The 12,788-nt window shown below is 41.0% G+C and overlaps 1 protein-coding gene across 1 annotated transcript in view; it reads right to left on the bottom strand.

Annotated features, from left to right (window-relative positions):
• CPA6 (carboxypeptidase A6) overlaps positions 1-12,370 on the bottom strand; it is a 338,450-nt gene extending 326,080 nt beyond the window's left edge. Inside the window, exon 1 of the mRNA XM_059166283.1 lies at positions 12,140-12,370. Coding sequence (XP_059022266.1) covers positions 12,140-12,336 — 197 coding nt within the window. The 5' untranslated portion in view covers positions 12,337-12,370. The remainder of the gene's footprint in view (positions 1-12,139) is intronic.
• Positions 12,371-12,788: the final 418 nt, after the last annotated feature.

Below are 12,788 nucleotides of genomic sequence, written 5' to 3'. Positions count from 1 at the left end.
TTTCTTAACATTTCATATTGTATCTTGAGCACTGATATATTAGGCATTTATAATGGGCACAGATTTCATAATATATAAGTAACCTTTCTTGTTGAACATAGATGTAGTGTTCCACATTTTTATAAAATTGGTAATAAACATCTTTCCATCTACTTTAAGTCTTCGCCCACACTTGAGATGATTCCCTTAGGAACGCTTCTTAGAAATTAAACTGCCGGGGCACCTTAGAAATTTAACCAGTGGGTTAAAGCCTCTGCCTTTGGCTCATGTCATGATCTCAGGGTCCTGGGATCAAGCCCCGCATCGGGCTCTCTGCTCAGCTGAGAGCCTGCTCCCCACCCCCAACCTGCCTCTCTGCCTACTCATGATCTCTGTCAAATAAATAAATAAAATCTTAAAAAAAAAAAAAAGAAATTAAACTGCTGAGAATATTAGTGTTGAAAATGGTTTATGTTGGAGTTCAGGTGTGTGTTCGGGTCTGTCCTCAGCACATTACGTATATGCATTTAGTATTAGTTCAATTTTACGGAGGGGGGGGAAACTGAAGCACAGAGAGATTAACTCTCTAAGGTCATAGGGTAAGTGGAAAAGCTTGGATGCTACCCCAGGCGATTTGAGGCTGGAGCTGGTGCTCCTGACCCTTGCGCTGTATGGACTCTCTAATCACTTAGGTAAACATGACCTTCATTAGACTTGGAAGTTATAGACCACCTACTTGAACCCCTGGACGCCACAGAAAGTAAAGCCTAGAAAGAGTAAGCGACAAAATCAAATCGCTAGTAGCAGATCTAGGTTTTACATCTAGACTCCTCATCCTGCAGTCCAAATACTTGTTACTCCAAGGGTGACCCATGAACCACAGCATCAGCCCCACCTGAGAGCTTGTTAGAAATGCAGAATGTCAGGTCCTACCCCAACCCTCCTGAAGCAGAATCTGCATGTTAACAAGATCCCCTGGTGATTCCTTTGTACATTAAAGCTCCAGAAGCTCTGGCAATACACTGTAAATTTGATAGATCTTGGTACTTCAGTGGAAAATCTGCATGTAAACAGCTAGTATTTCCACAGCATGAAAAAAAAAGTCATTTTTCAGTTAGTTAAAGCTTTTATGAGTTTGAAGCATATGAAACTGCTGTTATTTTAGAGAAAATGTTTACTATTGGCAACTTAGTGTGGCTCAACTTCTGTGGGTGGAAGGATAACAGTAATAAAACAGGTATTAGTTTGGGTAGAGACTGGACTTGAAGTGGAAGAGGTTCTTTTTCCCCGGTGAATATACATGTTAGTCAGGAAGAAATCACAATTAAACAATTACATTGCAAAGTGGTAAGTGCTACAGGAGAACATTCTGAGAGCTTTGGAAGAAGGTAAGTGATGTTTTGGAAAATAAACATGGAAAATCATTTGCTTCTGTTAGTGGCAAAAAAGGCAGGCATACAAACCTTAGTCAAAATATTATATGGGCATCCTCAGAAGCTTCGCAGAATCGGATTTAAACCAATTGGTTAAGTATATAAGGTGCTCCACAAAGTTTGGGAGCTATGACTTTCCACTTGAACTAAGAAAACTAAAGACTATATTGTCCTTTACAGGTCTCACCATTTAGGGTGAACGATTTCCATGGGCCCCACTTTGGCGGTTTCTCTTTTTTTGAGGTTAACAGTTTCAGGTTGGGTGAAGTGAAGAACTGGCTTGCATTACAGTATGAGTGAAGAGAACAATCTTAGGAGTAATATTTAAAGATGCACTTTTTTTTAAATGGAAGCTGTGAATAACCTATAAGCAAGCAGTAATGTAAATACAAAACCTTGGTTAAATATTTTCCATTCTCAAGTCCTTTTAGGTATCTTGCTGTTCTAGAAATGAGATTGCTATACAGATTTTGCATCTGTACGGTAGTTGGTTTAGAAATACTTAATTTGGGGGGAGATGGTTGGATTGGTAATAATTCCACTTTACCATCCATCTTTTTCTTACAGGGTTCCCTTTTTTAGAAAGAACTGACCTACCAGTTGTTGGACCCATAATGAGGTACAATACTGTTCAAAGCAGTCCTAAGAGCCTGAGAAGGAAAGTATCTGAGACCGAAATTGGGCAATCATTGGAGTGATACATGAAATGCATTGAGCAGGGAGAAAGTGACACGAGGGTGGGATAGATCGCACATAGGTACATGCAGGTGGTAGCTTTCAATATTCCCCACAGCCTCCCTGCAGGCCTGAAGGGCAAATGGCTTCTACTTCTCACTACCATCTTTATTTACGAAATCTAGTCTGGCAAAACTGCGTGCAAATGTCAGAAGTTTGATTCCTAATGTATTAGTTTTCTCCCTTGTCTGCCTTCCCCTGCCCTTCCCTCACATCCTTCTAAACTTTTACCAAATCTCCCCAATACTATCTGGGCACTGGGAGAATATAAAAGAAGAGTAAGATCTAGCACCTTACTCTCAACTTGCTTGTAAATCAACTTTCTTCCTGGAAGAGCAAAGATAGGACAGCCACAAAAAGCTATTAATACCCAGCAGTTGGTGGTGATTGTGAAAAAGGACAGAGTACTATGGGATCACAGAGTGGGGAGCAATCACAGCTGTTGGTGGAATCAGGGAACTCCTGCCTGAGGAGTAATGTTTGAACTAGCTCATGAAAGGCAGGCAGGCTCCAGAGAGGGAGAAGGAGGGATTCCCCAGAAATGCATGCCACAGAGACTAAGGCCCAGAGGAGGAGGTGGAGGGGATTTGGGGGATGTTTTGCACTGTAAAGAAAAAGGAAATAAAGAATTTACTTATTTATTTATTGCAGGGGAGAAGCAGAAAAACAGAGTAACTATTCCCTTCAATGGCTCAGCTCCAACCATGTCATGAGAACCACAGGGTTCTCAAACTTTAAGCTCACATTACCTGAAAGGCTTGTTAAAGCCTATATTGCTAGGTCCACCCCTGGAGTTCCTTATGTGGAGGGGTTTGTGGGGAGGAGCATGTGTAGCCTGAGAGTCTGCATTTCTGTGACGTTCCCAGGTGATGCTGGTGCTTCTGCTCTGAGAACCCCTGTCCAGAGATATGGCCAACAAGCTCCCATCCCACTTGCTATTTCTTCTGCCTGGAAATTTCTACCCCCAGATAGTCATAGTCACATGGCTCCTGACCTCGGTTTATTCTTCTCATTTTTTCTCCTGACACTCTTTATTCCTGGTCTATGCCATACCCTCATAACCACTATCATATCTTAACACTATGGTGATGTGTTTTTGTTTTTTTTTTTAATCCCCCATTAAGATATAAATCCCATGAGGGACAGTTTTGTTGCCTAAAGCAGTGCTGTAATTCCTAGCACCTAAATTCCTGTGTTTCCAAACTTTAAAATACCATTGGGCACATAGTAGGCACTCAAATAGTGTTGACTTGCACCAAAGAATAAAATGCCTAGGAATAAGTTTAATTGAGGTGAAAGACCTATACTCTGAAAACTGTAAGACACTGAAGAAACCAAAGACAACATGAACAAATGGAAAGATACTCCATGTTTGTGAACTGGAAAAATACTGTTAAAGTGTCTATATTACCCAAAGCAATCTACAGATTCAGTGCAATCCCTGTCAACATGCCAACAACATTTTTCACAGAACTTGCATACTAAAGTTTGTAGAACCACAAAAGACCCCAAAAAGCCAATGCAATCTTGAACAAGACTAGAGATACTACAATCTCAGTTTTCAAGATATGATACAGAACTATAGTGATCAAAACAGTATGGCAGTGGCATAAAAAAAGACATAAGATGAATGGAACAAAACAGAACACAGAAATAAACCCACACTTATATGGTCAATTAGTCTAGGACAAAGGAGAAAAGCATATGTAATGGGAAAAAGACAATGTCTTCAAACAGTACTGGAAAAACTGGTCCTCTACGTGTAAAAGAATGAAATGGGCCACCTTCTTATACACAGAAATAAACGTAAATGGATTGAAGATCTAAATGTGAGAACTGCAGCCATAAAAATCCAAGAGAAAATATAGGCAGTAATTTCTTTGATATCAGCCTTAGCAATATTTTCCTAGAAAGGTCTCCTAAGGCAAGGGAAACAAAAGCAAAATAAACTCTCAGGACTACACCAAAATAAAGAGTTTAGCACAGCAAAGGAAACACAAAATGAAAAGGCAACCTACTGAATGGGAGGAGAAACTTGTACAGGATAACACCAGTTACATAGTTTAAATAGCCACTAAGAATACGACTTATCAAAACAAACAAACAAACCCCCCCCCCCAAATCCAATGATCTGATTAGAAATAGGCAGAGAACCCGAATATACATTTTCCAAAGATGACAGCAGATGGCCAATAGACAGATGAAAAGATATTCAACATCACTAATCAGGGAAATGCAAATCAAAACCACAGTGAGATACCCCCTAATATGTGTCACATTGTCTAAAATCAAAAGGTAAAACAAGTGTCGGTGAGAATGTGGAGAAAAGGGAACCCTCTTGCACTGTTAGTGGAAATGTAGACTGGTGCAGTCACAATCGAGGTATCTCAAAAAGTTAATAAAAATTCACTTAATTAATTAACCATAAGATCCAGTAATTCTACTAGAGATCTACTCAAAGAAAACAAACACTAATTTGAAAATCTATAGGCATCCCTATGTTATTACAGCATTATTTACAATAGGCAAAATATGGAAACGGTCCAAGTGTCTACCAATAGATGAATAAAGTTGTACACACGTACACATGGATTTTATTCAATTGTAAAAAAGGAAGGAGATCCTGCCATTTACAACAACTTGGATAGACCTAAAGGCTATGATGCTAAGTGAATTAAATTAGAGAAAGACCATATGATTTTATTTATATATGGAATCTAAAAAATAAAACCAACAGAAACAGACTCAAATACAAACAACACACAGATGGTTGCCAGAGCAGAGACGGGTAGGGGAAGGGGTGTAAGGAGTGAAAGGGAGTGGGAGATACGGACTTCCGGTTATGGAATGAGTAAGTCACAGGGATGACAGGAACAGCATAGGGTTACAGTCTAGATATTTTGAGCTTCAGAGCCATCTATCCAGTTGGGTACTTTATAAATCCCTCAAACTACACAGAGCTGATGGAATACTTACCCTCTCTGCAAAGAGCTCAGTTCTATTAATACTAAGAATCATTTTACACTATTTCCTCCTTTGTCTCCTCTTCAGTTACCCAATTGTGAAAATTCTACCTGTTAAGTATTTCTTTAATTGTTTCTGTCCTTTCCCTTTGATTGTTACTGCCAGAAACCAGGCTCTACCATATTATTACCATGATCACTATAATATCCCAGTCTTTTGTCCCCAATTATTAGCCTTCAAGTCTTCCCTTCTCAATGATGGGAAAGGGAATTTTCCTTGGGGGGGGGGGCAGGGAAACAAAGTAATCTAGATTTTTTTTTTTTTTTGTAAACTTCTTGACTAGCATCTAATCACCCTTGGGAGAAACCGGAACTTCATGTTATGGGACATAAAGTAGTTCATGACCTTGAAGGCTTACCTCACCTCTCCTACCAAGAGAAACACCCTTTATTTTGTTCATTCTTAATTGCTCTCATTTTCTAGATTTGACCAAGTTCTCACCTGTAGTTCTTTGCGCAGGCAATATATTCCCTGTGTCTGGAAAGCCTTCACTTAATTTCTGTTTGTTCTTTATGCCTGAGATGAGGACCATGTTCTTGGAGTCCCAAACATTCAGAAGAATGTAAAATACTTTGCATATTTAATAATTCACTCCGATTTCTGCCTTTTAAAGACTCTTCTCACAACGAAAAAGCCTTTTTTGACCTTTCAGAGGTCTAGATTAAGTGATCCATTCTCTTGCACTGACTTGACTCCAAGAGTTTTGTCTGTGGGCACAGTGATCCCAGAGTGGAAATTGTTTACTTACCCAAATTACTCATTACACTATGCACATGGACTGCTCTTTTATCTGTAGCCCCACACTAGCAGAGGGCCAGATATGCTACAAATATTTATAGAAATTAAATCCTCCCTCATTAAACACTTCTCAGCCTTGGCAAGGCTGAGAAGTCATTTTACCTCATCATTTTACTTCATCCCCAATAACCCTAGGGATCATGATTTTACTTCATTTTACTTCATCCCCAATAACCCTAGGGAATAAGAAAGAGTAAGATTTCTGGATTCATCAAACAGTGTTGTTAACTATAAGGACTACTTCAAACTCAGCTGACCTGAGTTTTAGTCCCACTCCACCAGCTCTGCAAACCATTTTTTTTTTTTTTTTTGAGTTCTGCTTCCTCGTGTATTAAAGAAAGGGATTGAGCTCTAATTTTGTGGTCTTTCTTTTCGGATTCTATGACTTAAATACCATTTGCAGAATAAAAATGCACATTTTGAATCTGTGCAGTACACAATTCTAAAAGCCCGTTTGGATGGATTGCTTCTATAGGAGAATGAAATAGAAGGGAAAGTAGATTGGTGATCATTAAATATCACAGTGACCACTGAGAAAAGATGCTAGAGAAAAGATGCTAGTTATTTCCTAGTATGTTTCCCCCAAGCAGTACTCACCATTCCCAGACATTATTTCATAGCCTCCCATGCAGCTAAATCTATCTAACTAACTCTGGCCAATAGGGAGTGATGGTGAAGGATTGTTCTCTTAAAGGAGAGTGACCAACACTTTCCATGGTCCTGCTGGCTGGACCTCAAGAGCTAGAATCATTGAACCACATTTGGGAGTTGATTGTTGAGCAGGGCAGAGACACAGGACAGAGTCCATTTCTCTGGCACTACCAACTATACCTGCTTGTATTTCTACATGAAAAAGAAATTTCTTGTTCAAACCATTGAGATTTGGGGTTGTTATAGAAAAAGAACAAACAAAAACACACCAACAAACCCACAACCCAACAGTATTCTTAGTAAAAAAATACTAATATTTTATTATTTTCAAAGTACACTGGGAAGACGGTAATTTTGCTGAAGCCATTTTAAAGTTTGCTTGAATCTTTAATAATTTATGAAATTTACTATACTACCCAGAACAAGCTACTTGAAAACTTCATATTCTACATTCCACTTTATTATGAAGAAACTAATACCCAGAGGCAGACTGGAAAAGGTATTTGTTTGGCAAAGCAAATTCTAATCCTATGAACCAGTTTTCTACTGAGGGATCGTAGTGAAGACTAGAACAGTTCACAAGACAACTTCATTTTCTGATCAGCAGTTCATTTACACAGACTAAAAGACTTATGCTTTTGTAGCTTTCACAATATAAAATTATGGAATAGTAACATCCTTCACTACTTTTCAGGAAGTGGAAGTGATCATGCTTCACGGTATTACCCAGAATGTATCCTGGCGCCATAAAATAAGTCTTCATTATCAGATTGGGCTCCAAGAAGTGGCCCAGAAGCACATAAAACACTCCTCTTTCTACTAGCTCAGTGGCAGAGGGAATGCTGATCCCTATGCCTGCCTGGGAGTTCAGATCAGAGGACCCACAGCATTGCATGCTTTTACCAAGCAAAGCAGGAGGCCTCAACACACAGAACAGACTGTGGGGAATAAAGCTTTTGGAATAAACACCTGATAATCAGCACTTAGGAGTTGCCCTTTGAGCTAGTGCATAAGGAAAACTTAAGTTATTCTCCCATTAATAAGGGCCAAGAGCTCAAAGGAACTTTCCAGAGAACACTGAAGAACTATTCTATAAACCACACTGACTTGTGAAGAATAGGTTCAAAAACCAAACTTAAAACCTACTGTACATCTTTCATAATTCCCTAATGCCCTTAGAGCTCACACATTCCAATCTATCATTCATGATCTGAGATGGCTCATTCTTGCTTTAGGCCCTTATGATGAATGGGACCTGCGTTCTTTTGTTAAAGATGGATCAAGGCTGAAGTGCTCCCTTTCTCTGAAATACTGAGGAGTCTCAAGGCTGAAGAAGAGTGAAACAGACAGGAGAACCAGAGAGTCTGATTATAGAGGCCTTGAAAGCCAGGCAAAGGATTTTGGATTTGATGTAGTCAGCAACAGGAAGCCAAAGTAGATTTTTGAGCAAGGGAGTAAGACATGCAAAGGCTTATTTTAGTAAGATCATTAGAACGAGAATGGAGTAGAGAGGTAGAGCAGTTAGGAGAAAGCCACGTTACTTTGGGCTAGGATAAGGAAATACTGATATGACTGGTGGATATGGCAAGGGAGAAGAGAGAGGACAAGGAGGAGACTTTTTATAGGAAGATGGTAAGGAACTAAATTTGCAGTCTTGAAATAAGAAGGTAGCTGAAAACTTGAAACAATGCTTATTAAAGAAGGAAACAGTGAATAAGGCTGAATCCATGATTTACCATCTAAATCAGGACTCTGCTCAGACTGAAATGGGGTATTGCCAATTACTGGGCCAGAAGAGCAGGTGAGAACAGGGCCAGTTTCAGGCAAACAGGGATTTCAAGCCACCTTACCTGAAAGGAGTTTTAACTACCGCCATAGAGGACAACTCAGATTCCAATGATCACCCTGTGTTCTTGAACTCTAGCTCTGGGTTTCTAAAAGTTAGACATTAAAAGGAAGCCACCATTGGAGGATGAAAATAAAAAGCTGCTGTTGAGAGACAGAAGAAGAGCCAGAGTGGTAAGCTGGAAAACAAATATGACATCCCTGAAGTTCAAGCTGTTCTGAGTCACTGTATTTCTCATAGTTGTCTGCTTTTCAATAGGTCACATCCTGATTTGGGGTCTCTTTGCTTAAAGGTTTCAAGGACCAAACAGCCTTCTTAAAAAACCCTGTTTCCTTCCATTCCTAATTCTCCATATCCCTTTTCCATGAAGGACTAGTAAACCAAGGTGGAGGTATGGGGTGTTGGAGGCAACAGGGTGAAGGATGGGGGTGTGGATACTGCATGGACACTGACTATTCAGCATGCACCAGTGGTCTAGTGGCCTTACACATACATACCTATGGTCACAGGACAAAGGCAGTCCTTAGAGTTGCTCCCCTGAAAGGAGAAATGACCACACAGTGACAAGAAATGAGTCTTCAGCATGTGCAGGGCTGAGTGAGGAAGGAGTGTTCCAGTCCTCAGTGGGCACATCCAATACCACGGGGCTCAAGTCCAACAAGGAACCCTAGTGTCAGGAAGCATGTTCATGCTCCTCCCCAGCTGAGCTATGGAAGGGCTGAGTGATCAGAACAGGTGAGGCCTGGGATAGATTTCCACTCCTCCCTTCTTGGTTCAGAGCTCACTAATCAATCCTCATGGTCTCTTCATTCTACCCAACATTTACACATTGTCTACTAATGTTATGTGTGGGGTTATTTACTAAACCAAGCTGTCAGAGGGCATGGTCTCTGTTGTTAATGTTCTTGGCACAGAACATTGGCACAGGTTAATGTCCTTGTTGAATGAATGAAGGCACACACCCATGGTCAGTTTCTGTGCTACTTTGTTTTTACCCATCTTCCACTTTCCATCCCTTGTGTTGTCTGCCTGCTTTTCTAATGAGGATTGACCATCAGTGACTCATCACCTAGAGATGAGAACCACAATTAGATTTCCAGTTTTAGCTACATAATCCACTTCTTTGTTACCCTGAAACTATCAGTTCCCCAAACAGGATTAAACCTTCAGTTTTCCTTAAGACCAATTATCTTCTGGATCTTAAATGAATGACAGAATAGGAAGTAGTTTGTCCAGTCAAACAGAGCCAGGTTAGAATCCCAACTGTGCCCTTACAATGACCTTGGGTTAGTTAGCTCTGGGGTTGGGTTACCCAGTTGTACTTCATTTAGCTTAACTGTAAAATGGGGATACCCAAAACTGCATTATATTGTTGATAAAGACCTACAAAATTGTTTTTACCAAAATGCAGGAAATGGGGCTGCTCCATAATTAACAAAGCCTAAACCTATTAAAGGAGAAAAAGTGAGGTGGTTTAGAATTTTAATCTTGAATTGGCAAAAAAGATCACATGAAGTAACTATGCCACCATGTCATACCATCAGGTTCTCATTCACTCAAGAACGAGACATGCAGAAAGTAGTTCCTGAGGGAAGCCAGCAAAGGAATCCCAAACATAAGCAGCATTTCTGTCTTTTGTGATGAGAGAATGGCCTACTTAGTAAGATGAAGTTAAAATCCCCCATTTCTCGTGGGAATGTGCTCAGACACTTCCAGTTTTAAAGAAGCTCTAGGCTTTTACAGTGATGGACAGGTAAGGCGATCTTCAGTTTCTCAAATGTTTCAGCTTTTTTCTCCAATTTTCAGACATCCGGTAATTTATACATTTGGGACTGACTTATTATGTCTCAGCCAAAGGGAAAACAGCAATTAATGCTTTCATAGCAGAACAGAAAAATAGTGCAGCTTCCTCCAGAAAATTTCCAGTTGCAGCAAATTCTAGAAGGAAAAATTTACTGCCATTGGCGGTGTTTCCTCTATGTGGTGCTTAGCTAAGTGCCTGCACCTGCTCTGCTGAAGCAGGTCTGCTAACTTGGTCATCATCAAGCACCACACACTGAAATAATTAAGAACAGGGCTCCAGCTGAGTGGAGCAGTGTGGTCCTAGGTCACACGGGTGTGTCTAAACCTGTGATCTGTGATTATCACATCCTGACACCAGACAGGAGAGTCTGTAAAGTCCACAGTGGGGCCAATTTCAGTCATGAAACATGGCACCCTTGTCCAAACCTCCAAAGGCACGACGAACGACAAGATGTGAAGCCTGAACCCTGTGTGTTTAGGAGACTGAAAAGCAACCCTTCTGATGTTCGCCCCTTTCTCTTTCTCCCTGGAACACAGGAGTGGAAAAAATCAAGATTGTATTACCATCTTTAGCCCTCATCTCCACCAGTGCCTCCTCCCCATCTTATTGTCCCCAAAACTGAGGACAGGTTTTTTGCATTGTTTTGTTTAAGTTTTTTCTGTAAGCACCATATTCAGGAGAAACCATAAAGGCAGGGCCTAGATACTTTATTTTTTTAAATTTTATTTATTGAACAGAGAGAGATCACAAGTAGGCAGAGAGGCAGGCAAAGGGGGTAGGGGAAGCATGACCCTGAGATCATGACCTGAGCCGAAGGCAGAGGCCCAACCCACTGAGCCACCCAGGCACCCCAGCACTAGATTCTTTCAGAGACAAAAGGGAAGTATTTCTCTTTCCAGGGTCATACATATAAGTTCTTCTTTACATTATTTCTAGTAAGAACAACTGTGCCGTAACAAACTGGACACACCTAGGGGAAAGTTTTCCTCAGTTGATTGTTACAGAAAGATAAAGATTTAAGACCCTGGTTTTCCTCCTCTATAAAAAGCAAGTGAATTAGATGAGCTATTAAGGTTCTTCCTGATTTAAAATGCAGTAATGCCATAATTTCCAGATTCAAAGAACGACCCCCTGCAAATCTGAGTAAAACAAATGCTGTAGAGTCCACAGCAAGCCTTTGGGAGAAGAGGTGCAGAGTCGCACACTGCTTCGTACGCAGTCCTGTGCCTCCTTAAGAAAGGCAAACACAAGGTACCCTAAGCTACAGACAGGGGTCAAGGGGGAACTAATTGTTTTTTCCCCTTCTACATTCTTTCCTTCCGAAAAAAACACCCAATTTTACTGTTGGCTCCTTTTATTCGGCTTATTTTAAGCTGGCTCATTTGCATGGCTCAGATTTTTAAATCTTTCTAATAACCACAATGCAGGCTAACACACACACACACACACACACACACACACACTCTGGTCTTAATCACTGATGAATTTCAACCCTTTCTGTCTATAATCCTGAAGGAGAAGCTCTAGTTTTCAGGTCATAATTCACATGGTACAACAGCATCCTTCTTACACGGGTACTGTAAATACTGGCCACGCCAAGGACAGAATCCCATTCAACACTGGCCCACAGTGGATGATGGCACACTATAAATAGTGTGAAATGCTAGACTTGTGACCGCCACATTCTCTCAGCGAGCTCGACCCAAGAGCTGGGAACCGCACACACACTTTACTTTAGGTGAGGGCGAAGTGTACTGATTCACACAAAAATCACAGATGAGAAAAAAAAAATCCGAGGCAGACTCAGGAGCAAAGCAGCCCCCTTATCCAACTAAAAGTCACACAGGAAACGAAAATCACTCTACTCACCCAGCATAGCTGTTGTTATAAAGGTGGCCATGCCCTGCTTGCAGAATCTCCCAAAAAAGCAGGCAAAGAGGCAGAAAAGCAGCTGTCCGAGTCCTGGGCTTCCTGAGGCACTTCATAGTGTTGCAGGGAGAGGAGCTGAAAGTTCTCTTACAGCAGTCACTGGAGGCTGGAGGTGGCTCACAGGGCCCCCTCCACATGCGCAAACCTTCTCTGGGAGGGGGTGGGGACAAAGGCTGGGGAGTGAGTAAAATGTGACACTTCTTTCCAGCCACAGGGGGAAAAAAAAGTTTAAGCAGCCGAAGAAGGGAAGTTGCTATTAAAACTTGGTGTTGGGACGAGAAGCAGCAGCACACACAGCCCAGCCCAGCAGCTGAGCCTAATCCTTAATCAGGCTCCCCTAGAAGGGGCTGGGCCTCCCCTGTGCTGACTCATGGCTGGGGTTCACTGGGTGCTGCTTCCTTTGGATAACTTCTTTCGGGTTTTTTTGTTTGTTTCTTGGTTTACGACTTTAGGCCCCTAACTTTCTTGAACAGCCTTTCTCCTTTTATTACGTTCTATGGCACAGGACCCTATCCTGAACACAAATGATTTGCTTGAGGATGAGCAAAACACTTAGGCATACATAGAACATTCTGGGCTTAATGTTCTG

The sequence above is a fragment of the Mustela lutreola genome, chromosome 3, assembly GCF_030435805.1.
Source record: "Mustela lutreola isolate mMusLut2 chromosome 3, mMusLut2.pri, whole genome shotgun sequence".
Lineage (NCBI taxonomy): Eukaryota > Metazoa > Chordata > Mammalia > Carnivora > Mustelidae > Mustela > Mustela lutreola.
Note: the sequence above shows the minus strand (reverse complement) of the source record. Positions and strands in the feature narration are given on the sequence as shown.